Source organism: Sinocyclocheilus rhinocerous, unplaced genomic scaffold, assembly GCF_001515625.1.
Source record: "Sinocyclocheilus rhinocerous isolate Xijiao unplaced genomic scaffold, SAMN03320098_v1.1 scaffold730, whole genome shotgun sequence".
Classification (NCBI taxonomy): domain Eukaryota; kingdom Metazoa; phylum Chordata; class Actinopteri; order Cypriniformes; family Cyprinidae; genus Sinocyclocheilus; species Sinocyclocheilus rhinocerous.
In genome coordinates, this window is record NW_015670605.1 from 848,047 (window position 1) to 872,515 (window position 24,469).

Sequence of the window (24,469 nt, forward strand, 5' to 3'; positions counted from 1 at the left end):
AGTCCCTAGCAGCCAAAGTTGAGCATAAATGATGCACCGCAGTACTAGCATTTGATCTGCAGGTGTATGATTATCATCTTAGAGGATCATTTATCTGCAGACATTTGCTAAACATGTTTTATCATCATTTAATGTAAGAACTTTGACCTATTGATGTATTTTATTTGCTTAAAAGTGCATCTCACCAAAAGGATTTTCAAGCTCAAGTGACTTCAAGTGGCATTCTATTGCAATTTTCCAAGTAGGAAGCTGGAAATTCCAACTTTCCGATGTAAATGGAATGCAGCATTACTGTAGGATGCTTCAATGAGGAACATCGTGACTTTTCACGTCAACACTGTTTGTTTGCCATCTCAAAACTTCCAAAATAAAATACGTCTGAAGTTTGTCAATGGCACCCCTTGAAGAGCTTGCACGCACATGCGATTCTCTCTAACACTATGCAAAATGACATTCTTGATCATCAAAGCCAAGAGTGGAGTTTGTCTGTCCAGAGGCGTCCATCTGTTGGAGTCTATGTGTCCAAATAATATTCATTGCAGTCAGATGTACGGTCCTATTGCTGAACGAGAACGACTGACCCAGTGAGTCAACACTCTCCCGGCAGTTTTATTGAAGCTAAAAGTGATCATTCTCATAAGTTGTCCAGGTGCGTTATGGTTCTTGTAGATTGAGGGTGAGGTAACTGATGCTCTTCTGGTCCAAAGTTCACATTGTGTCGTTTTCAGCAGTGACACACGGTTTCTGGTAAAGAAAGCCAAAGGTCAAGAAGAGTACAGCAAACCCAGACTGACGGGATACCAAGTAAAGGAACCAAAATAACTACAAAAAAAATATATATATATCAATTTGTGCTTCTTTAGTTTCACATTGTCATAGTCCTAGAAGTTGCAGTCGGAGTCCGTTTGTCCTTTCTGCAGCTTGATACTTTCCAATATATCATGTACACGTGCATGTACAGGTCCACTCAGGTCATCAGTAACTTCGTGACCACCTGTTTCACTCATCCGTTCCGGCTCTCGTTATTCCTTGCAATCTGAGTGTCTTAAGAAAATCACATCTCCATGCACTTGAGTCTGTGGAAAGAGTAGTTCATTTGGGGAAAGGACGTCCTTGTTGCTCTTTCAGCCGTCTGTTCATCCTGTAAGCCCTCCGTCATCTTTGGTTATAATTGACACTTTGGTGTGTCAGATACATACACGGGTGACTGAGATGAAGATGTCAAGACATATGGACAGAAATGAACAAAATTAACATAAATTATGCTTACATAAAACATAAAAGGTGCCACTTAGCAGATATAAGCTCAACAAGTGACCACAAAGATGACAAGAAACCAAAGAAACAGTAGACTCGAATGGTAAGAGGAGGTGTGCAGCCGGGACAAAGGGAATGAGAAACAGGAGGAAATGGAGGCAGTAGCAGGAAGGGTGGTCATGTTTTGGGGCAGTTCTTATTGCTGCCGTGGGGGCGTCCTACACTGGCGGTGTGTGTGCTGAGGGGTATCTGTATCATCTGAGGAGGAATGTCAGAAAGATGGTGCAGAGCAGCTGGACGATCACAGGAAGAAGGTGAAGACTCTGGTGTGTCCCAGACAGAACTGCTGTAAACATAAAGACAGGCATTCTATTACACAACAACTTCTTTATTGTTGTGCATTTGTCACTTTGTATTGACAGAACAGTGGAAAATGGACATAAAAGTATTGTGGGAGTGAGTGGGATTCAAAGCTGCATCTCCTACATGAGCGTGACAGCTCCAGAAGAAATTGTTCAAAAGATGCTCTCTGATAGTTCAGGAGACTTAATGGGGCTCTCATCTATGTTGCACTGAAATATCTCAGATGTTTCTCCGAAATAATATGTATATTTATGCATATGGCAGATGCTTTTATCCAAGTTGCATTGCATTCAAGGAATATACATTTCTATCAGTCCAAGCATTCCCTGGGATTCGAACCCATGACCTTATTGTTAAGCTATAGGACTGCTTTGAATATGAAGCATCCATATGAAAACGGTTGTTCGGCAAGGTTAAAAAAACCACCCCCCCCAAAAAAAAATTGGCCAAATCATTTCCAAGGCACTTTTGATAGGGATTTTGTTGGTCACATTTTTTTTGGTGTTTCAGGACAACACTTTGCACAATTAAACATTTGAATGCAACAATTCTACAAAAGCTCATTCCTGAGAAACCAATTGCTATTTTATTATATCTAAGTATTATATGTGAGAAGTACTAAAACCAACATTCTCTGAAAAAAAATACCCATATTTATGGGCAGTACCCATAAAGGGAAAACCTTGTACCCCTAAAAGATTCACGGTAGGACCTTAAAGGGATAGTTCACCCAAAATGAGTTTATTTTCTTCTGTTGAACACAAAAGAAAATATTCTGAAGAATGCTAATATCCAAACAGTTGATGGTAGCCATTGACTTCCATTGGATTTTTTTTTTTATCCATACTATGGAAGTCAAAGGCTACCACCAACTCTTTGGTTACCAACATTATTCAGAATATCTTCTTTTGTGCTCAACGGAAGAAAGAAACTCATACAGGTTTGGAACAACTTAAGGGTGAGTAAATGGTGATTGAATTTTCATTTTTGGGTAAACTAGTAGTACATATTACTACTCTATGGTACTAATATCCTGTTCAAGGGTACTGCCCCAGTGACAAGCTGTTGTAGCTGTAAAGGTACAACTTTTGCACATTATTTCTGACAGTGAATGTGACCTATGACTTGCATTTTATACAAACTGAGAGCTGTACATGCTGGTTCAAGTGACTGGTTCAAGGCCTAAAGCATTGCAAATCTAATTCAGAATTGCTCCAAAATGGGGCAATTTACCTCAATATGTAGTTCATAAAATGCTCTTAAGAAAAACATCTCAACCTTAACCACACAACAGTTGCAGGGTCAGACCCCTTTTAGAAGGGAACTTGGGATGCTATCGTAAATGGTTTTGTGCTCCTGTTGAGTGTTTGGCACAAAGGAGCGCGGGACACTGAAATAATGGATCAGACAGATGGGGTTACAGCGGCTGGCATCATCATATGACTGAACCAGAGGCCATAAGCGGTAATATCTGTGAGCTACAGAAGACGGATGACCTGCGAGAGGACAATTACAAGTCATTATGTCTCAGAGGTAACGTTGAGTAATATCTTTCGGCATAGCTCACAGGAAATGGCCTTAGATGATGATGAGGGCTGGACCAAACATGCTTGCAGTGTTGTTTGAGAAGCAGACACACAACACATACACGTGTGCATTTAATTATGCATACAAGCTGCCAACAAAATAGGTTTAATAAATTAAGAGCAGGTATTGTATTAAAAAAAATCTATATGAATTTATATCAAGGATTTCTCTGGCTATAGCAGGAAATCAATATATTCATAATAAAGCTTTTTATTCTTCCTTTTCAATAAAGAACGAGATTGTGTGAGCTGTGACATCTCTCTCAAGGACTTTTGAAGGAGGCGGGTAATTTTGAGAGTGGGTGTACGTGTGTGTGTGTGTGTGTGTGTGTGTGTGGAGGCAGGCTACTTATGCACCTGCGAAGCAAAATAACAAGTCTAATATTATAACCTATAATTAAAGAGAGAGGGAAATTAGTTATTTAAGAGTTCAAAAACTGATCTATCAACAGTCAGTGGCACCGTAACAAATTTCAATGTTTGTGTGTGTGCTGTGGGGTCTTCAGATTTCTAATTCCGATTCAACAGGTCACCTTCGTTTCAAATCGCACATACTTCTTCTCTTGTTCTGCCTGCTCCGCCTTTCCACCCTACAGCCAAATCCCAGTCAAGGTGTGATTTATGGGGACGCGGTAACACATGGGACGTCAGAGCCAATCATCATTCATCTCTAAAGGAGGAACAGCTCACGGTTGAGCACCCATGGGCAGCACCCCGAGCAGAACAGGCCAGAGGAGAGCAGAAGAAACCATCGTCATTCTGGCTATGCAGTACATTTGCAGTACTCAACATGAAAATCATATTATCTAGTTTTTAGAAAAACTGGCAATTTATTAAGAAATATTCCAATTGTTTCTTCATTTGTTCACTTACTAATGAATATTTAAAAAAAAAAAAAAAAGTTTTCTTGAGAATATTGGTTTCCTGTTTGGAGTCCTGAGTGCACAATATCACTTTCCATCCAGTTAGCAAAATCCCTTAACTAACATAAACCAGTTCCTTATTGACATCATCATACAGGAAGTGATATCATTTTGGAGGCAAAACCAGCATTAGCATCACTAAGTATAGAGCGCTGTGCTGCAGTGATGAGACATTTTTGTAGGCCAGTCTGGAAGTTAGCATCACCCTGGTTCCCTCAACAAAAAGTCAAGAAGATTTTTTTCTACTGGATTTTAGATTATTGCAGAAAATAAGCTCTGTGACCAACAGAAGTTTATGATTCCTGTACATTTTGCTCATTATGATAGACTTCACAAATTACACAACTTTTATACATTTTGAAGCCAACCGCCAGAAGTAAAAAGCTAAATGTAGGCTATAGGCTATAAACAAACTACACCACAGTTAATTGACTTCAGCATCACCAACACTAAGCCAACTCTTTTAGTCTTTATTTAAAAAACATTTCCTTGAAAGTTTGAGTTAAAATAACTCTCAAGAGGCTGTATAAGCAGACTAATGAGTAGATGAGTTCACCTGTTTGGTCTGATGATGTTTAATGTCCCTAACAACCTCTGTAGTCCCATTTAGACACTCGTTAGCAACCATTTTCAAGACACGTGAAAGCGTGCCCAAGGCAGTTTTACTGATGTATTTAATATCATGGAATAAAACATGATAATATCCTGAGCTTGTGTTTACCACAGACCATCTTTCAGGTGATTGACTTTAGTACGATTGAACCAAAAGTGCTCAAATGCAAACTCCTTTCCATGTTTTGGCCAACAAAAATACATCATCCCTGCAGCTGTCTATTAGAAATCTGACAAATTCTGGTTTTGTGGCTTTAGCTGGTTTGTCTCACTTTAAAATAGTTCACACTTCCTGAGTGAAATCTCAGAAATTGGTAAGATAGACTATTAAAAAAAAATCAAAATGAACTTATGCACAGCTAGCTGTAGCATTTCATTCCCATCTTTTTAGGCACCCTTCCTATTAATCGTGTAAATAATAAACCTGTTGAAAGTTTACCAGCTTAATCACAGACTTCTGAAAGTCTGTTATACCCACAGAGTTCCAAATGTACTGCATAACAGGAAAGACCCTGAAAAACATAAAGGAATCAAAGAGGAGAGGAGTTTCATTGATGAATGCACATATCCTCTATAGCAAAGCCTCATGGGTCAGAGACAGAGCCTGCAAGCTAACATACATAGCTAACACATGCCCACAACTTTCCCCAAACAAACAACAGCTATCAGCAATCCGTGCGGTTGAGAGCTGGAATATTCTCTCTGTGAGGGAGCTTTCACAATGACTGATCTTAATCATTAATTTGGCTCTTTTGTTCTGCCCTGCGGTGCACCGCACGCTGCTCACGTTACACTTTCCTGTGTGTAAGCACAGCTCAGCACCCGTGGGCGGCATGAACAGGTTTTACTGTGTGTGTGTGTGTGTGATATAACACCAGTGTTCATGCCGACCCAGGTACAGAGGAGAGAGCAGAGCTGTACTCTTCCAGAGACTAATGTATAAGATTATATTAGAACTTGAAATAATAATGGAGATTTTTTTTCACTTTACCATGACAGCTTCCTGAGGTGTTTAACAATTTAAAATTGGAAAAAAAAAAGATCAGGCTGGAGCAGTAGGAGCTATGTGGATTGGTATATGAAAATGCCCGTACGTGTTACTGTCAGAAGAAACTAATGCCTTGCGGGCAGTGCACATGCTTTGGCACATCGCACAGTGGTGCCTGTATATGCGGGTGAATCTGTTTCGGGTCATTTTCCAATTTGGGAGATAATTGTTTTGTTTTGTTTGGCAGCAAGAGAAAAAAAAACCGCAACTGGCATTAAAACCAAACAGCCAAATAACAGTGTTAAAAGTTGGCTGAACCATTCTATAGACCTGATGCTTGCTTACATGCCTTTCAGCAAATTAGCTGAGATGATGTTACACCTTCTAATTAATATTCATGATGACAAGGTTTACATTGTGTTTCCTCAACTCTTCAGATAGTTCCTACACTCCTGAATGTCTACTACCCATTTAAGGTAAAAAAATACCATAGAAATAATGCTAATAAAAAGGAAACTACACAGTTTGTTCACTGTGTGGTATAAACGTCAGGGTTAACAGCTGGTGTATCAATTAAAAAAATTTAAAAAAAAGTGAATTAGCTAAATCCTAGCTGTTCATTTAAAAAATGACATTGCATAATATGTGACTTAAAGAATTGAGATGTGGCTTTGAAATGTGAGACCATCTGGCAAATTAAGCAGTTAAAAGGAAGCCTAATTAGATAAAACTCTTCTGAATTTGTATGATAATAATTTAAGATCATTTAGTGAACTCTGTAATTCAATAAAAAAATGTCTCAACCAAACAGAATTACAAAAATAAATATTTTCCTTCAACATATATCCCTGAAATATATAAGCCTATTTTTATTACTGTAATGCAACCACATATTTTACTTTTGAGAGTTTGTTTTATTATCTATATTAACCAGTGTAACATTTAAATAATATATCATTATTTTTCACATTATACTAAAAAGAATGAGATGTTTTCCATTATGGCAATATGAACTAGAAGGTGAAATGTGCATTATTGTCACTATGTCACGCAAACACGCAAAAATATCGAATAGTCCTAAAAAACTGGCTTCATTTTCTTTAAGCAAAATGTAATATTTTATGTCTTTTTGGTATGAAATATGACCAGGACATGTTCTTGACAGGTTTCACTGAGTAAGAATAAGGGTTTTGCCATTTTTAATATTCAGAACAAGAAGGTCAAATCTTCAATCTATCAAAAATCACTATGCCCTGAAAATGTGATGGGGATTCAGGTCTTTGACTCAAGAAATTATTCTATACAAGACTGTGTGACATGAAGCACTGTGCATGTGAGGTCATTTTTAAGGACGGTTACTGGTTGTAATAGTATATATTATTTTTTATTTTATTTTATTTTTCATGAATTGTTCTTGTCCAGATCTAAATAATTATTTGATAATTGTATATCTTATAATTTCTGAGGATGATTGTTGTGGATCTGTCTCATGCCTAGAGTAATCATGGACATTGTATTTTTGCTCTCTGGAAGGAAGGCCAAATGAACAGTGTTTTACAATCTTTATAGTCTTTTAATTAATTCATTATCTATATACAATCATCTAGTCATATTCATATATTCTTATTTGCTCATATACTACTCTTCATATTTATCTTTACTTTACCTTTATATTGATATTTCACATATATATTGTTTTTGACTTGCTGTATGTCTCTGTAGATATAATAAGCATAATGCTGTGTAAAGGGCAATGTTGAAGTTTCATAATTTGTTTCTGGTACCAGGGTGAGCTTCCCTCTGCTGGAGTGTCTGTATCTTCAGGGTTAGCTGACAAGGAGCTGCTGCCATGGACACTGAATGTGGTTTTGATGTATGCTTTGGAACTTTGCAGATGACGCTTGAGGTGGCTGGTAGATTTCTTCCCTAGCTCATAATAATAAAAAATAAAAATAAAAAAATAAATAAAGCTTTTTTTTTTCACTTAAATTGTTTCCACAAAAGCTTTCATTTTTTTGTGAAATAACGGCAGCAGTGCTGTAGTCTATATTTATCCATCGTACAGAAGAAGTGTTTCCTTCTATCTTCATAGACTTTATGTCAGTGAAACATTGTGAGACAGTCAGTCAGACTTATGCGTCACAGTAAAAAAATAAAAAAATTCAAAAGATTCATTTTTGGGTGATTCTAATTAAAATATGTCCAGGTCATGTTTGAAAAATAAATAAATAAATAAATAAATAAGAAGAAACAGTATTTTTTTTTTCTTCTTTTTTTCTTTTTTACAAAAAAAGTTTCCAGCTTTGTTTAAAAAAATATTGTAGAAACTTAATTTTCTGTAAAGTTGCTTTGCAACGATTTGTATTGTGAAAAGCGATATACAAATAAACTTGAATTGAATTGAAAAAAAGTCATATAGTCATGTTCAATTATATGGAAATACAATAATAGAAATACAATGCCACAATAATATAATGTATTTCAATTACACTGCTGTTCAAAAGTTAGTATCATAAGTAGTTACTATTTTTCTGAAAGAAATTAATACTTTAGAAAGGACACAATAAATTGGTCAAAAAGTGACAAAAAACTGGAGTAATAAAGCTGAAAATTCAGCTTTGTATCACAGAAATAAATTATATTGGCAATAATTGCAGAAATTTTATTAGATAAGCTGAAACGTTGACATTGTGAGTGTGTTGACCTAAGTTGTGTATGCATATGTGCGTGAATGTGTAATTTATTTATTTATTTATATTATATTATTTATTTATTTATATTTATGGACAAATGGTTTTGACTATGTCCTTGATATGGAAATTAAACTCAAATAAAATGTTGATCACAAAAAAAAGAGAAATAAATTACATGTTAAAATATATTCAAATAGAAAATAGTTATTTTAAATTGTAATAACATTTCACATTATTCCTCTTTTGTACTGTATTTTTGATGAAATAAATGCAGCTTTGATTAGATAAAGAGACTTCTTTCAAAAACATTAAAACAAACTTGATCAGTACTGTATGTCCATTCAGAGGCAGATATTGATAACATGATTAATCAACCATAATATGCATTTTTAAAGCATAGATTAAACCATATATCTTCCTGCATTACAGTAATGAGAATGATATTTTATCAATTCATCTGGTGGGTTTTGAGGGGGATGGTGTTCTGGACAACTGCCCTGTCTCTCTCTGTCTCTCAGAGTCTGGCACTGGGCCTTTTCCTGTCTGTGTGCATGCATTCACACCCATCATGTGCCAAGATCAGCATTCAGGAGGAGACCCGAGGCCTGCCGCACCATCAGAGGGCTGCACGAGGTGAGAAGAAGCCAGAGCTGTCAGAGCTGGGCCCCGGGCCCGAGCCCCTGCAGCCCACTACAGCTGCTGCCTCCACCATCAGCAACCCCGCAATGGTGCGGCATCTCTCCTGCACGCTCACAGTCCTGGCACATCTTACTCATTGACAGTTCATCTCTAAAACCTTCCTGTTGTAATGGAGTTAAAGGAATAATTCAAATTCTGTCATCATTTACTCACCCTCATGTCATTTCAAACCGTTTGATATTCTGTCTGTATTATTAAAAGCTCAAAGAAGAACGAAAAAGCACCATAAAAGATCATAAAAAGAGTTGATTTGTGTTTCCATTCTTCCGAAGTCAAGATTTAAATATAATTATTTCAGTCATTATTTTCACCTCCAGTGAACTCTAAACCCTATAAAGCCTGCTGTAGCATATTTGATATGCAAATTTCTAAAGATCTATGAATTATCATCATGATCAAACCTTTGCTGAAAAGCCTGTTGTACACAATCTACTACAGGCCTTCTCTTGTCAGACTGAGAGTTGAGTTCATACCTTTTTAGCAAATAAAAGGCCTTTTAGTATAATTTTAAAATGCCCACCTTTAGGTTGTGGTCTTTTTTGCTGTGAAATCTTTACTGATTTTTTATAAAGTAAACTTTTATATTTTAAGTAATATTTCAAGATGAACAGTTACTGGACTGAAGGAACTTAGATTTAATTGATTATCTATACATAATTTATCAAACAAATCAAGGTCAAATGTGAGTATCAGATATGATACATCATATTTTTGAGGAAAGTTGGTTTATCTCTAAATCATTATACTGCATTGCATTATATGTTTTGCCCCCACAATAAAAAAAACTACAGAGCTTTGATCATAAAACTAAGCATTTAAATATAATTTTACTAAGACATATTATTGCGAGATATAGAGTGACAACTGATATCTATATGCATTTTATGTAAGTAACTTAGTCTGATATAATATACCAAAAAAAAACGTCTCGGGTTACTTGTGTAACCATGGTTCCCTGAGGGGAACGAGACACTGCGTCCTCTAGGGGTCGCTATGGGGAACGCCTCGTCGTGACCCGTGTCTGAAGCCTACATTGAAAAAACACCAACTTGTTTGGCCGGCGACAGCCATGACGTCACTACCGCCGCGACTAGTACAAAATAGGCGCCGGTAGCGCACATCATTCACTTCTTCGTCTGAAATAAAAGAATCTAACTGACTTTTGGCCAGATAAATATCAGCCATTTTAGCTTCGTTTGGGCTTGTGAAGGGTCTAAGCATTTAAATATAATCATAAAACTAAGCATTTAAATATAATTTTACTAAGACATATTATTGCGAGATACAGAGTGACAACTGATATCTATATGCATTTTATGTAAGTAACTTAGTCTGATATAATATACCAAAAAAAACTACTATTATAAAACAATCTAATTGACTTTTGGCCAGATAAATATCAGCCATTTTAGCTTCGTTTGGGCTTCTGAATCATGTCTGAGTTTTAGATTTTGTCTAAGTAATTTGTTCTCTTTTTTTCACAAACCAGGCATCACTTTTCTCATGAATATTTACCAAGAAGAGCTAGAGAGTATAGATTTGTATGACTTCAAACTTTGCATTGTATGGATTACTTATATACATTTATGATACTTTTTCACCCTTTTTGAACTTAAAACAAAGTCCCCATTCTTTTTAAGTGCATGGAATAGAGACCAAAACAATACTTTAAATGTTCTCCATTTCTGTTCAACAGAAGAAAGTAAGTCTTGGAAAAACATAAGGATGATTAAATTGGTGATTGGTTTAAGGTCAGTTCTCAGTGCTGTTTCATTACTCACAGGTTTTTGTCTTTTCCTTTGCTTTAAGACTCACGAAACAAAACAAAAAAAAAACAATCTGAACGTTGACGGGTAACGTGGGCTTTTAGTCACCTACATCTACATGAAGGGATATAATGAAGTTCATTACTGAAGCATCAAGGCTGAGAGGTGTGTCACTGATCACTGATGGTACAGACCTGTTTTGTCCACGCTATCCTTTTGTTTGCATTTCCCCTTGGTAACAGAAACATCATCGATAGCGATGTCTCCCTCAAAGCCGTTTCCACGGATACCTTCGAACACCACCTGACCAAGAAAAACACAAAGAAAAATCTTAATAGAAAAAGAACAAACATTCCTAACATTTATTTGTTCATATCATCTAACATTTAAGGAAAAATAAGAGATAATATTAAGAACTACACTTCTTTAAAAGTACATCCATAAATACAAACTACAACTGACCCTTCACGGAGCAAAGAGGAATCTGACAACGTGCCGACAGACAAGACGGAGCGGGTTACTTCTCATATGAAACAAAGTCTTAGCTTTCAAATTTTGTCATTTTTTGAGAAATTCAAACAATAAATACAGTTTTGTGGCTCTTTAATGTGTCGTGACAGATCGCTGTAGCGCCTCAGTTCAAGCGGCACATGAACTGATCATCTTTTCATAGTTACTTAAGCCACGAAATAAACATGAATGAACATCAGAAGGTATTTTATTTAAAACGCGGAAAAACGTCAAGTACACCAACATTAATCTACTCTCCTGTCTGGTTTGTCGGACAAAATAGCGGATTCGGCGTTATGATTGGTCAGATCGCCTGTCAATCAAGCTCCCTGCGAAAGGTCAATTCTACAGCTTGGAACAGCAGGAACTGAACTGGAATTTGAACACCATTCTCGGTATGATTCTGAATTCTGAATGACACAAGACCCAAGTCACAATTAAACGTTTTTGCACTACATAGCACATTAAAAATAACACAGTACTATATCAAACATTTGTACAGGAAGAATAAAAGAATAGCAAATCGGCCTATAAAATCAAAATAATAAGGTTCCTCCCACATTCTTTGCTGGTATTTATTTCCTCCCCATGTAAGCTGCGTTTGACTGACAGCTTAATTACAGCAGCTCTGAAGCTCACTGCAGAGACCTAATCAGATCCATGTCAAAGCCACGTTCAGTCTAACTAGAGTTTACAGAATGACCCCCTCCCCAGACAAACACACACCTCTGAACCCCAGCTGGTGGACTAACGCACAAGTGATTGAAATGTATAAATGAGCAAAAATGAACACAGCGTCTCAATACATTTAATCCACCCACAGCCCCTTAAAACAGATCTGAAGCAATTCACATACTCTGAAACTTTGCAGAATGACTCTGTATTTTAGCTTTAAGTTTAGGATAACTTTTGCATATGGACAAAATTTGGAGAGCTTTTATGGACACAGGAAAGAGTATGGATGCCAGGGCTATTATTGTTAACTAGATGGAAAACTGAAATAGTTTAAGCACTTAAATTACTAATAAATAAAAATAATAATAAAATAAATAAAAACCAAAACTGAACTAAAACTGTAAAAAAAAAAAAATAGTAATATTTAAACAATAAATAAAACAATAAAACAATAAATGAAAAATAGAATGAAAAAAAATATAAAGATAAAAGCTAATTCAAATTGGTATTTTCTCTGTATTTACCCCTAAATAGTACATATTAGTATTTTAAAAGTACATATTAGCACCTAAAATGTACAATTAGTAGGTAAATTCAGGTTGATTGAAACTTTTGAAAGGGTACCGCCCCAGCGACAGTTTTGTACTTTTTTCTTAGATCGTATTATCATTTCAAAATGATTTGAAGCAGAGAGAGACAGTATGACTGTTTTGTATTCAGCCTAAAAAACACTTCCTAGAATGGTTCACACACTTGACCAGGTGAAGATAGTATACTTTGCTAAGTGCACACACTCTTGACCTGTGTGCTTTTACAAACACACACGTGCAGCATCACCCCGGGCTCCCACGATGCCCAAATGAACGAGTGACTCTGAATCATAAATAACAGAGGCTGAACGGGATCAAGGGATGAGGGCAGATGGGTAATTTGATTTGTCTTGTGTGTGTAAAACAGTCTCTTTGTCTGTGCTAATTGGCTGTGGGGCCACAGTAGACGCCGGGTGACACGACATCATTAGGGCAATGTCAAGCAGCGCTCCATAAGAATATCTGCTCACCTGAATATATATTCATGCATTACAAGCCCAGACTCTCAAACACACAGAGAACGCATTTAACTCACAGTACACTTCCAGAATTACAAGGTCATTGTATGCATAAAAACATGCTCAAAGGGCAAACACAAACATGCAAAACATGCACAAAGAGATCCCGCCGTAGTCGGTTGTACCAGTAATTGGTAGGTGAGGCGATGTGTGTGTTTTCTCTCTGTTCGTTAATGCAAATGGTTTCCTCTAACAGGCAGAGCACAGTTGACTGTAGTGGGTTGAGCTCATTAAGAGTATGACAGACCATTCACCTCTCACACATGAGCTTAGGTGCCAGCAGAGACAGAAAGAAACAATTATGCATGGCGTCTCAGAGGCGTAGGCATGCAGACACCTCTCCAGCTCCATGTTCATTAGATTAGGTGAGGATAGAGAGCAGCGTGCAGGAACGGGGGAGAGATGGAGGTAAAGCAGAACTTAAAGAAACAGTTCAACCAAATTCTGTCTCTCTAGATTTTGTGGAATGTTACACAGAATACTGTTGCTGCTCTTTTCTATACAAAGACAAAATATAAAGACCAGGGGCTGTCAAAAAGCACCTGGAAAAAATTGTCTAAATGAATTGTGCTTATGATTTTCAACGAATAAGAACTTATATTTTGGTTCGTTCACCACATAAGACTATTGTATGGCTTCAAAAGACATTCACACGTACAGTACATTTATTTATTTAGCAGATTTATGCATATTTATCCAAAGCAACTTGCAAAAAAGGAGTAAAAAAAATGCAGTTAATCCAAAATCCTATTATATAAAAACCCTAGATTGTTCAGAGAAATACACACTTATTTTATATATCAAGAAAAAATTAGGCACTAGCATGCAACAGTTTGGAGTCACTAAGATTTTCAAAAGATTTTCAGACTTTTAAACTGCTACAAATTATTCCTATTTCAAATAAATTCTGTTCTTTTGAACTTTGTTCAAAGCTCAAAACTTAACCAAATCAGCATATTAGAATGAGTTCTGAAGGATCATGTCACACTGAAAACTGGAGTAATGATGCTGAAAATTCAACTTTGCATCACAGAAATAAATTACATGTTAAAATCTGTTGAAATATAAAACAGCTATCATAAATTGTAATAATATTTCACAATTTTACAGTTTTACTGCATTTTTCATCAAATAAATGCAGCCTTGGTAAGCACAAGATATTTGTTTCAAAAACATTTAAAAAAAAATCACAATCATTCCAAACTTCTGACCAGTCAAATACTGGTGGCATACAGAGGACAATTTTTCACATAATAACTGACTTTGACAAGATTTGTTTGAGTTCATTTTAAAAACTCTTTGACTTTTGATTTCAGACTACAAATCTGAACACAGTTTGACACACTTAAGATCTCTTTTTCTCCATTTAATCTCATCACTGTCTAAGACAGTGGTTTTCAAACTTTTTTGGTCATGCCCCCCTTTAAACCTATAAAAAAATCTGGCGCCTCTTCAGTGAAGCAACAGCAGAGAACCCTGTTTCACAGAGATAGGACGTTGCAAAGGGGAGCAGAATTTCAACAGCTTTCTGACCTATCAGTGGGAACTCCCTCTCCACACCAAGCCAGAATTCACAAAATGTTTGTAATGGGAACGTTAGCCTCATGCTTGAGTCAGATGTCATCTCAATGAACTGCTCTTCTTCTGAGAAACTCAGATCATCAGGTGCTGGAGCAGTGAATGGATCTCTCACCCAGTCGAACTGCACACTGTTGTCAGGGAAGTATTTCTGAAAATGACCTCTCAGAGCAGAAATGTGTTCCAAAATACATGGGATCACTGTGCTTTTGGTGAGCTTGTTAGTTTTGGAAAAGGTTGTTAGATTTTCAAAAGACTCTGTATTTCCTTGCTCGAGTTTCCTGCCCCACATCTCCAGTTTTTGGATGAATGAACTGACTTGGTCTGCCAGATGTGGTAGGTATTTGTCTTTGCCCTGCAGCTGGAGGTTTAGTTGATTAAACTTGGAGAAAATGTCACTGAGATATGTCAGCTTCATTAGAAATTGTTCATTACCAAATTTGCTGGCAAGCTCGTTCATGCCTTCTTCCTGCAGAAGAATTTGAATTTGCTCCCTGAGCTCAAACCCTCTGGACAGCACTTTGCCACGGGAGAGCCATCTCGCTTCACTGTGAAACAGCACAGCAGTGTGATCGGCGCCCATCTCCTCACAGAGCGCGGAAAAAAGTTGTGATTTCAGTGGTCTTGTTTTTATGTAGTTGACCGCGATAACAACTTCAAACAAAACATAATTTAACGTAGGGCTTCACTGCCGTGATGCAAGTGCTTCCCGATGTACACTCACCGGCCACTTTATTAGGTACACCTGTTCAATTGCTTGGTAACACAAATTGCTAATCAGCCAATCACATGGCAGCAACTCAAAGCATTTAGGCATCTAGATGTGGTGAAGACGACTTGCTGAAGTGCAAACCGAGCATCAGAATGGGGAAGAAAGGGGATTTAAGTGACTTTGAACGTGGAATGGTTGTTGGCGCCAGATGGGCTGGTCTGAGTATTTCAAAAACTGCGGATCCACTGGCATTTTCACGCACAACCATCTCTATGTCACAAAGCTCAAATCATCTCAGACTGGTTTCTTGAACATGACAATGAGTTCACTTTACTCAGATGGCCTCCACAGTCACCAGATCTCAGTCCAATAGAGCACCTTTGGGATGTGGTGGAACGGGAGATTCGCATCATGGATGTACAGCCGACAATCATGAATCATGTCAATATGGACCAAAATCTCTGAGGAATGTTTCCAACACCTTGTTGAATCTATGCCACGAAGAATTAAGGCAGTTCTGAAGGCAAAAGGGGGTCCAACCCGGTACTAGCAAGCTGTACCTAATAAAGTGGCCAGTGAGTGTATAATGCAGTGCGTCCACTGCGCTTTCGGTGCGACTCTCTTGATGAGCGCTTGCAATCCTCCCCGTTTACCCGCCATAGTATATGCGCCGTCCGTGCAAATTCCCAAGCAGTCCTCCCATTTAATCCCAGCCTCTGTCAAGTACGAATCAATAATCTTAAAAAGTTCATCAGCCGTTGCTCTTTATGGGATGTATTTGCAGCATAGTAGATCTTCATTCAGTGACTCGAAATCAACAAATCGCACATACGCTATTAACAAACTGTCCTTGTTATTATCAGTGGCCTCGTCAACTTGAAGCGCATAGCGCTTTCCTTTAATTTTCTTAATGAGCTGTTCCTCAATGTCATTTGCAATAAAGTGAATTCGTCTTGATATGGTGTAATTTGACACCGGGATAGTCTTTAATTTCGCGACACTCACCTCATCAAGCATAACTGACACCATATCTATGGCAGCGGGAAGAATCAACTCTTCTGCAATAGTGTGAGATTTCTTGCATTGTGCAACGCTATAGGCAATTTTGTAAGAAGCCAGTTGCGCTTTCGCTGTTGCTGTAGTGGCTTTTACAAAACGTGTTTGCTGCCCACGGTATTGATTAACTTTTCTTTTAAAAAACTCAAGTGGCTTTTGAACATCATTCGGATGTATGGTCTCCATGTGTCTCCTTAATTTTGTGGGTTTCATGCTGTCCGCTGCCAGCGTTTTAAGGCATAGGACACACATAGGTCTTTCCTCCTCACCAACGGCATTAACAGTGAAGCCGAGAGCAAGATATGCTTCGTCATACTTCGTCATATTTTCTGCACTTAGCTTTCGAATGACGGGCCCAAGTCCCCAGTGCCAACGGCACCCTTGTGGCATCAAGAAAACAGTGCACAGCAGGCACATGCATTTACAGTAACCCTCTGGCAGTCTGGTTTTACAGCAATAAAAGGGTTACTCTAGAATATCCTGAGTGTGAAACAGACACACACACACACACACACACAAAGGGAACAATACATAAAATTTTGGTAACACTTTACAATAAGGTTTCATTTGTTTACATGAATTAACTTTATTAGTTAACATGAAAAATATTTATATAGCATTTGTTAATCTTAGTTAAGTTCCAAATTTACTAATACATTATTAAAATTTAAAGTTGTATCTGTTAACAGTAGTTAATGTACTGTGAGCTAACATGAACATGTACACTTTTATTAACGAATATTAACAAAGATTAATAAATGCTGTAAAAATATATTGTTCATTGTTAGTTCATGTTAATTAATGCATTAACTAATGTTAACAAATGAGACCTTATTGTAAAGTGTTAGCCCTCAGAGTATTATAAAATTACGAAACTAAGCATGTTTCCTCACAATTACTTGTTCTCCATATGTAACTTTTTTAAAGGGGTGGTTCATTGCGATTTCACTTTTTTAACATTAGTTAGTGTGTAATGTTGCTGTTTGAGCATAAACAATATCTGCAAAGTTATGAAGCTGAAAGCTCAATGAAAACAGAGATATCGTCTTAAAATTCTGGCAGTTTAATGCCTACAAAAACGGCTGGTAGGGACTACAACAAGTTACTTCCCGGGTTCGTGACATCACAAACCCAGATAAACCCCGCCCTCGGGAAAAGGGAAAAGGCAGCAAAGGGCCATGCTGCGCTGCTTTAGAGAAGAGGAAGAGAAAACTAGAGGTGCACGTAAAAATCTATTCATATATGAATTGCGATTCTGTCTTGTAACGATTCTAATGGATTCACAAGTTTCAAAATCAATGTTCTAAAGCAGCGGTTCTTAATACTGTTCCTCGCGTCCCCCTGCTCTGCACATGCTCTGCATGTCTCTCTCTCTCATTCAGCTCAGCTCCAACAATGAACTGTTCCAATTATACACTTATTTTCACATAGCTATGAGAAGCGTTAAACATGGACGCGCGTGCAGTTGCCGTACTGTATTAAAGCTTTAATCAGGATAAAACCGTATATTAAAATCTAACATAAGCAGTAGCATTTACAAATAACAGCGTATCTAAAAGTATGAGACAACAGCAAACAAAAAACATAGGCCTACCATTAAAAGATTCTGCACGAACCTCTTCAATAATATCCTCTGCTTCTCAATCGGGCTCAAACTGATATGCGATATTAATGACGCCTTTGTTTACAATACAACCGGAGCACATGCCGCTGAGGAGAGGGGCGGGATGTTTAGACGCGCACTAGAGGAGGTTTAGCCAATCACAACACACTGGGCTAGCTAACCAATCAGAGCCCATCACCTTTTTCTGAGGGAGGGGCTTCGTAAAAGCAGGAAATTGATCAGCGTGTTTCTCAGAGAAGGGACAGAGCAGTGTGGAATAAAGGTAAGTTATGTGAAAAATAATGCGTTTTTTAAAAAACAAAGCATTAACACATGTTAGACTGCACCCCATAAACACAATCAAGCCTAGAAAAAAAACACTGAACCACCCCTTTAAAAAAAGTTTGGATAATGCACTATAAAGATAAAAGAAAATTACTGTTTCCTTTTATACTGTTAATTTAATAAATCGCCATGGCAACACCGTTCAAGATATCCAAAATCTGTTCGCAATTTAAACGCTTCAATATCTTGCCATCATGTAGACAAAGTTTAGTGTGAATTGCATGAATCTCCTAGAAGGAGTATGCAATGATTCACAGCCTGATTTTTCCAAAAATCCACATTCAAACCAAAATAGCCGACTTCCTGTTGGTTGTAGCTAATGACTGCATGTTAAGCATGTTAAGTGCCTCAAAAACATCTGAAAATTATTTTAAAGTTTGGCACATTGCCATGGCAACAGTATTTAAGATATCAAGAATCCATTTGCAATTTTACATCGGCCATGTTTTGACATTATTATGAAGTGTGAAGTAAACGGAGTAAAAAATAAGATTTTGAAAATGACACACTTCCTGCTGCCCTTTGGTAGCGCTATAACTTTGACTCATAATATTCACATCTTTGTGAAGTTTGATCAAATCAGACAATGTACGAGGAACCTGCTATAAAACACTTCCTGTTTCCATTTTTTCGCCATAAATCTGTTGCCTCGTCTCGGCCCAACCGTTTGAGATATCAAAAATCCCTTTGCAATTTAGCATCCTCAATGTCTTGAGATCATGTTCACCAAGTTTGGAGGCGATCGGATGAAAACCCCAGGAGGAGCATTAAAATGTTTGGTGCAAAAAAAAGCCCCAGATTAGTTGGGAAAAAAATAAAATAAATAATCCTTAGAAAAAAAACAAAACAAAATATCAAATCTGCACCCCTAGTGACTTGGGCCATAATAAAACTTTGCTTTTCTCTTTAACAGGTATTTTTTTGGTTGTTTTCATATTTTATATGAAATATATGGTTGTTTATATATTCATATTTTTGGTTGAACTGCTCCACTGAATGTGGAAGGAAGAAACAGAGTTCCAGAACAGCTGCTGAAGGCTGTGATTTTGCTGTAATGGAGACTCGTAGTCTGGTGAATTTCATCAACCAGTCACTATGGAGAGCAGTGCTAGCAGAGAGGCAAGAGGTGAGAGTGATGGGAAATTTCGAGCACACAGAGAGGAGAGGTTAATGGATAACAAACATGACAAAGAGCTGAGAGCATCAGCGGAGCAACCAGTGAGCGATAAAGAGGATAAAGAGAAAAGAGGAGATGATGAGGAAAGAGCTTAAAGGGCTGTGCGAAAACGGGTCAGTGCTCGCAGTGGACGCTTTTCTCTGTTCTTCTCTCAATCTTTTCAGAAAATCATAATTAAGCAAAGCTAATTACCAGACCTCCCTTGCTCCCTGAACTCTTCCTTTGTAAAGCTCCTGCGCTTTTGTCATCATCTTGTTTCCCTGCTGGCATCTTTCACACGGCCATACAAAACACTTCTGCCTGCGGTGACCTTTTCCATTAAGACACGGAAAAAGGACTTTAGAGATGTGTAAGACAAACTGTAGACTTTAGACTAGATTTTGACATTTTCTGAAGAAAACTGTAGTGCTGTTTGCCTGTGTAAAAGATGCCACCAAGAGTGTTGCGGGTGGCTTTCAGTGCGTTGATAATGTGTTGCAAGGTGGTTCCCTAATCATCCATGTAAAAAGAAACCACCTTCAAATGTTTATGATATTATGATCTCTAGACATATGAAGATGCCACCTTCAGTGTAGACTGATGATTGACTGATTTATTTACTTTAAGAAATTAATACTGTTATTCCACAAGGATGCATGATCAAAAGTAACAGTAAGGTCTTTTATAATGTTACAAAATATTCCTATTTCAGAAAAATACTGTTCTCTCAAAGAATTCTGAAAAAATATATATATCACAGTTTGTATGAAAATATGCATCAACACTGAAAATAATAAGAACTGTTTCTTGAGCAGCAAATCAGCATATTAGAATGATTTCTGAAGGATCACGTGACACTGAAGACTGGAGTAATGATGCTGAAAATTCAGCTTTGCATCACAGGAATAAATTACATTTTAAAATATATTTAAATAGAAAACAGTTATTTTAAACGGTATTAATATTTCAAAATGTTACTGTATTTTTGATCAAATAAATGCAGCATAAGCGATTTCCAAAAACTTTATTGTCTCCTAGATGAAAATTATATGTTAGGTTGCTTAGAAAAACACAACTTCAATAAGCCTCATGGTTTTGGGTATTATCATGTCAACACAAACAGTTTAATCAAATCAAATCACAGGTAAGGAAAGTTATAATGTAAACTAAATACAATACAATATCTGTTCTTGGTGGCAGAAATCTTGACTGACATGAGTGGACTTAAAGGGAAAAAAATTCAATAAAATGCTACTAAACTGCAGGATATAAAGTTTAAAATGCATTTATAAACTGTATTCTACTGAGACTGCGGTAGTAAGCATTTATAGTTATGTTAAACTGCCCAATACCAGGCAGGTGGCATTTAAGAGCTCTATAAAAAGAACCGCTATACTGGGCCTTTACACGTACAGCACCAACTGGCCTTAACTGCCATTTGAAACCGTGTCATAGATGTAAAGCAATCAAACATACACCAGAGGAGCATAAAGCCGGAGCTACGGCTATATCATTGGCAGAGTTTATGAATGTATGAAAACACATTTCACATACAAAAAAACACACACATATTTTCTTTGCATGAATTGCCAATATTTTAACCAAATGGTATTAGTTCCACAAAGTGAAGGGTTTAAAAAGCATTTGAAAAAGACCTACGCAGACTGGACTAATTTTATATGCACGATGGTAGGGTAATGATAATAATATTCATCAGAGTTTTTTTTTTTCAGTCACATCTGATTTGGCCATGGCAGTAATCTTCCAGACTTTAAATGGACTGTGCGTTCCCGTGCCGTTAAAGATTACGGTGTCTTTTATCTTCTATAAAAGTGGCATGAAAATGTAACGAGTGGCAAAAGCAATCCCATGTGTAAAATCCTTTGAATCTTCTCTCAGCAGCCCACGTCCAGCCTGCTGGCCACATAACCGTCACTGTACATTAAGCATATGTGGATGTTGATCAATGAGAAGACATCAAAAAAAAAAAAAAGACTTACTGACACTAAAAGACATACTTATACTTTTTTTTTTTGAGTGGTTGCTCTAAGTGCTTTATATATTGAAAAGAGGTTGCACATAGATGTTACAACATTGCATTGTCTTCATGTATGTCTTTATGTAAGACATACAGAACTAGAAATGTTCAATAAGAATTGCAACATTACATTCCTATTTGGAATGTAATATATGGAATATATCAAATATGTAATAAATATAAATAAAAAGTTAAAAAGACCAGCATTTTTTCAAAAAAGAAATCTTTTGTAACAATAAGTCTGTTTCACTTTTTATCACTTTAACATATCCTTGCTGAATAAAAGTATTAATTTCTTTAAAATAAATAAATAAATAAAAAGTACTGACTCCTAACCTTTAAACAGTAGTGTATATTGCTACAACGGTTTTCTATTTTGAATTAATGTTGTACTCTTTATCTTTTTTATTCATCTATACTGAACAAAATTATAAACGCAACACTTTTGTTTTTGCCCCCATTTTTCATGAGCTGAACTCAAAGATCTAAGACTTTTTCTATGTACACAAAAGGCCTATTTCTCTCAAATATTGTTCACAAATCTGTCTAAATATGTGTTAGTGAGCACTTCTCCTTTGCCAAGATAATCCATCCACCTCACAGGTGAGGCATATCAAGATGCTGATTAGACAACATGATTATTGCACAGGTGTGCCTTAGGCTGCATGGCCACAATAAAAGGCCACTCTAAAATGTGAGCCTAAGGCACACCTGTGCAATAATCATGCTGTCTAATCAGCATCTTGATATGCCACACCGGTGAGGTGGATGGATTATCTCGGCAAAGGAGAAGTGCTCACTAACACAGATTTAGACAGATTAGTGAACAATATTTGAGAGAAATAGGCCTTTTATGTACATAGAAAAAGTCTTAGATCTTTAAGTTCAGCTCATGAAAATGGGGGCAAAAACAAAAGTGTTGCGTTTATAATTTTGTTCAGTGTAAGAATCCTTAAAAAAAGTATCACAGATTCAAAAAAAAATTATAATAATAATAAAAAATACTAAGTATTTTCCAACATTGGTAAAAAAATCTGCATATAAGAATGATTTCTGAAGGATCTGTAGACTGCCATAATGGCTGATGAAAATTCAGCATTGCCACCACAGGAATAAATTCTATTTTTAAGTATATTAATATTTATATTAATATTTCAAAATACTACTGTTCTTACTGTATTTTTGATCAAATAAATGCATTCTTAATGAGCATAAGAGACCTCTATAAAAAATACTATCCCAAACATTTGAACAGTAGTATATATATATATATATATATATATATATATAAACATAATAATTCTAAAATGGTTTTTAGAATTTAAAAAAACAATTAACGACATTATATATGACGATTTTAATGACATTATATATGTACATCTAGTTGTTTGTTGTTGCAAAATAAACTCCAGTTTATCAAGACACCAATGTGCGTCTATATGAAAATTACATTTGAAAATTGTAATTTCACAGTTATATATGAAAATTACTCGGAATATAATGAACTGAATGTATACATATTAATTAATATCCAGTTCTCAACTCCCAAGCTAATCTAGCAACATCTCTCAGAGCTCCTCTAACGCTGTGAGGTCCGTTAGATCTCTGTAAAAACCCCTTGACTATCAATCCCACTCAGTTTAACCTCAAACATGCTGCCCATGCAATGGATTCACACAGTTGAGTAAAGCTTTTGGATAAAGTAACGCTGTTGTGATTCTGCTTGATCCATCAGGCTTAGCGATGGGTGAGACGCCTCATGCAACGATGCAAAAGACGTACTTTCTTTTTCTCTGAGATTCTGTAGGAAAATTATGCTAATTTATCTCGGCAAGCCTCTGTAGTCACTCAATCCACACGGCAAGAGTCAATGGAGGAACAAAGAGGAGATGAGAACAGAGCAAACAAACAGACAGCGGAGAAACACGGCTGTCTGCCGGACTTGTCAAGTCCTACTGTCCAGGAACGCCTGGATTGGTCTTTAGCATCGATTGACGGAGGCCAACTGGGGTCTGGATGAGAGGTGAGGATCTATTTACGTCTTCAAGTGTCAAATACACTGCACTACTGAGTGAAATGAAAGAGACAGCACAGAAAGAGGAGAGAGGCTAACAAATGTTTTTTCAAAAAATAAACTGAGGAAAAACAAGGAAAAATATCAGTTTTCCCACTCCAGACAGCAAGTGAAAGGTGAGAACAGTTTTTGCCAACATAAAATCAAAATTTACCCTTTTTACTTATTCTGTTGACCCTACTAAAGTTTCTGAAACAGAAACAAAGTATTCAATGAGAAAAAACAGTAGGGATTACATAACAGAATGGAGGACTTGTGGGATCAGCCGAAAAAGAAAAGTCATTTAAAATAAAATATAAAATTAATAAATAAATTAAGCATAAATAACTTTATTTCAGCTAGTTACCAAGGCAACATTTCTCATTTAGTTTAACTATAGACTTATAATACTATAGACTATAATTGTCACGAATCCGGTCCATGAACTTCCGTCTGCTAGCCATCAGAGGTCACCCTTTCCATTTTCATTGACTCTCGCACTACACACTGTTGCATATCACCCCGGACTACATATCCCATCATTCATTGCACTGATTGCACACAGCACTGATTGCACTCAGCTGTTTCACTGATTGCACACAGCACTGATTGCACACAGCTGTTTCATATCACTCACTCACTATATAACACTCACTCAAACAACCATTCTCTGCCGAGTATTGCTTAGCCGGTTATTATTCCTAGTTTCTGTTATCCTGCCCGTGTTTCCTTGTTTTGCCTTGCCTTG

At 36.8% G+C, this 24,469-nt stretch overlaps 1 protein-coding gene across 1 annotated transcript in view; it reads right to left on the minus strand.

The window, feature by feature from the left end:
- Positions 1–352: 352 nt before the first annotated feature.
- Positions 353–24,469, minus strand: part of LOC107734261 (MAM domain-containing glycosylphosphatidylinositol anchor protein 1-like) — a 137,172-nt gene continuing 113,055 nt past the window's right edge. Inside the window, exons 14-15 of the mRNA XM_016546175.1 lie at positions 11,082–11,190; positions 353–1,603 (exon numbers count right to left, since the gene is read on the minus strand). Of these exons, the coding sequence (XP_016401661.1) occupies positions 1,512–1,603; positions 11,082–11,190 (201 nt within the window). The 3' untranslated portion in view covers positions 353–1,511. The remainder of the gene's footprint in view (positions 1,604–11,081; positions 11,191–24,469) is intronic.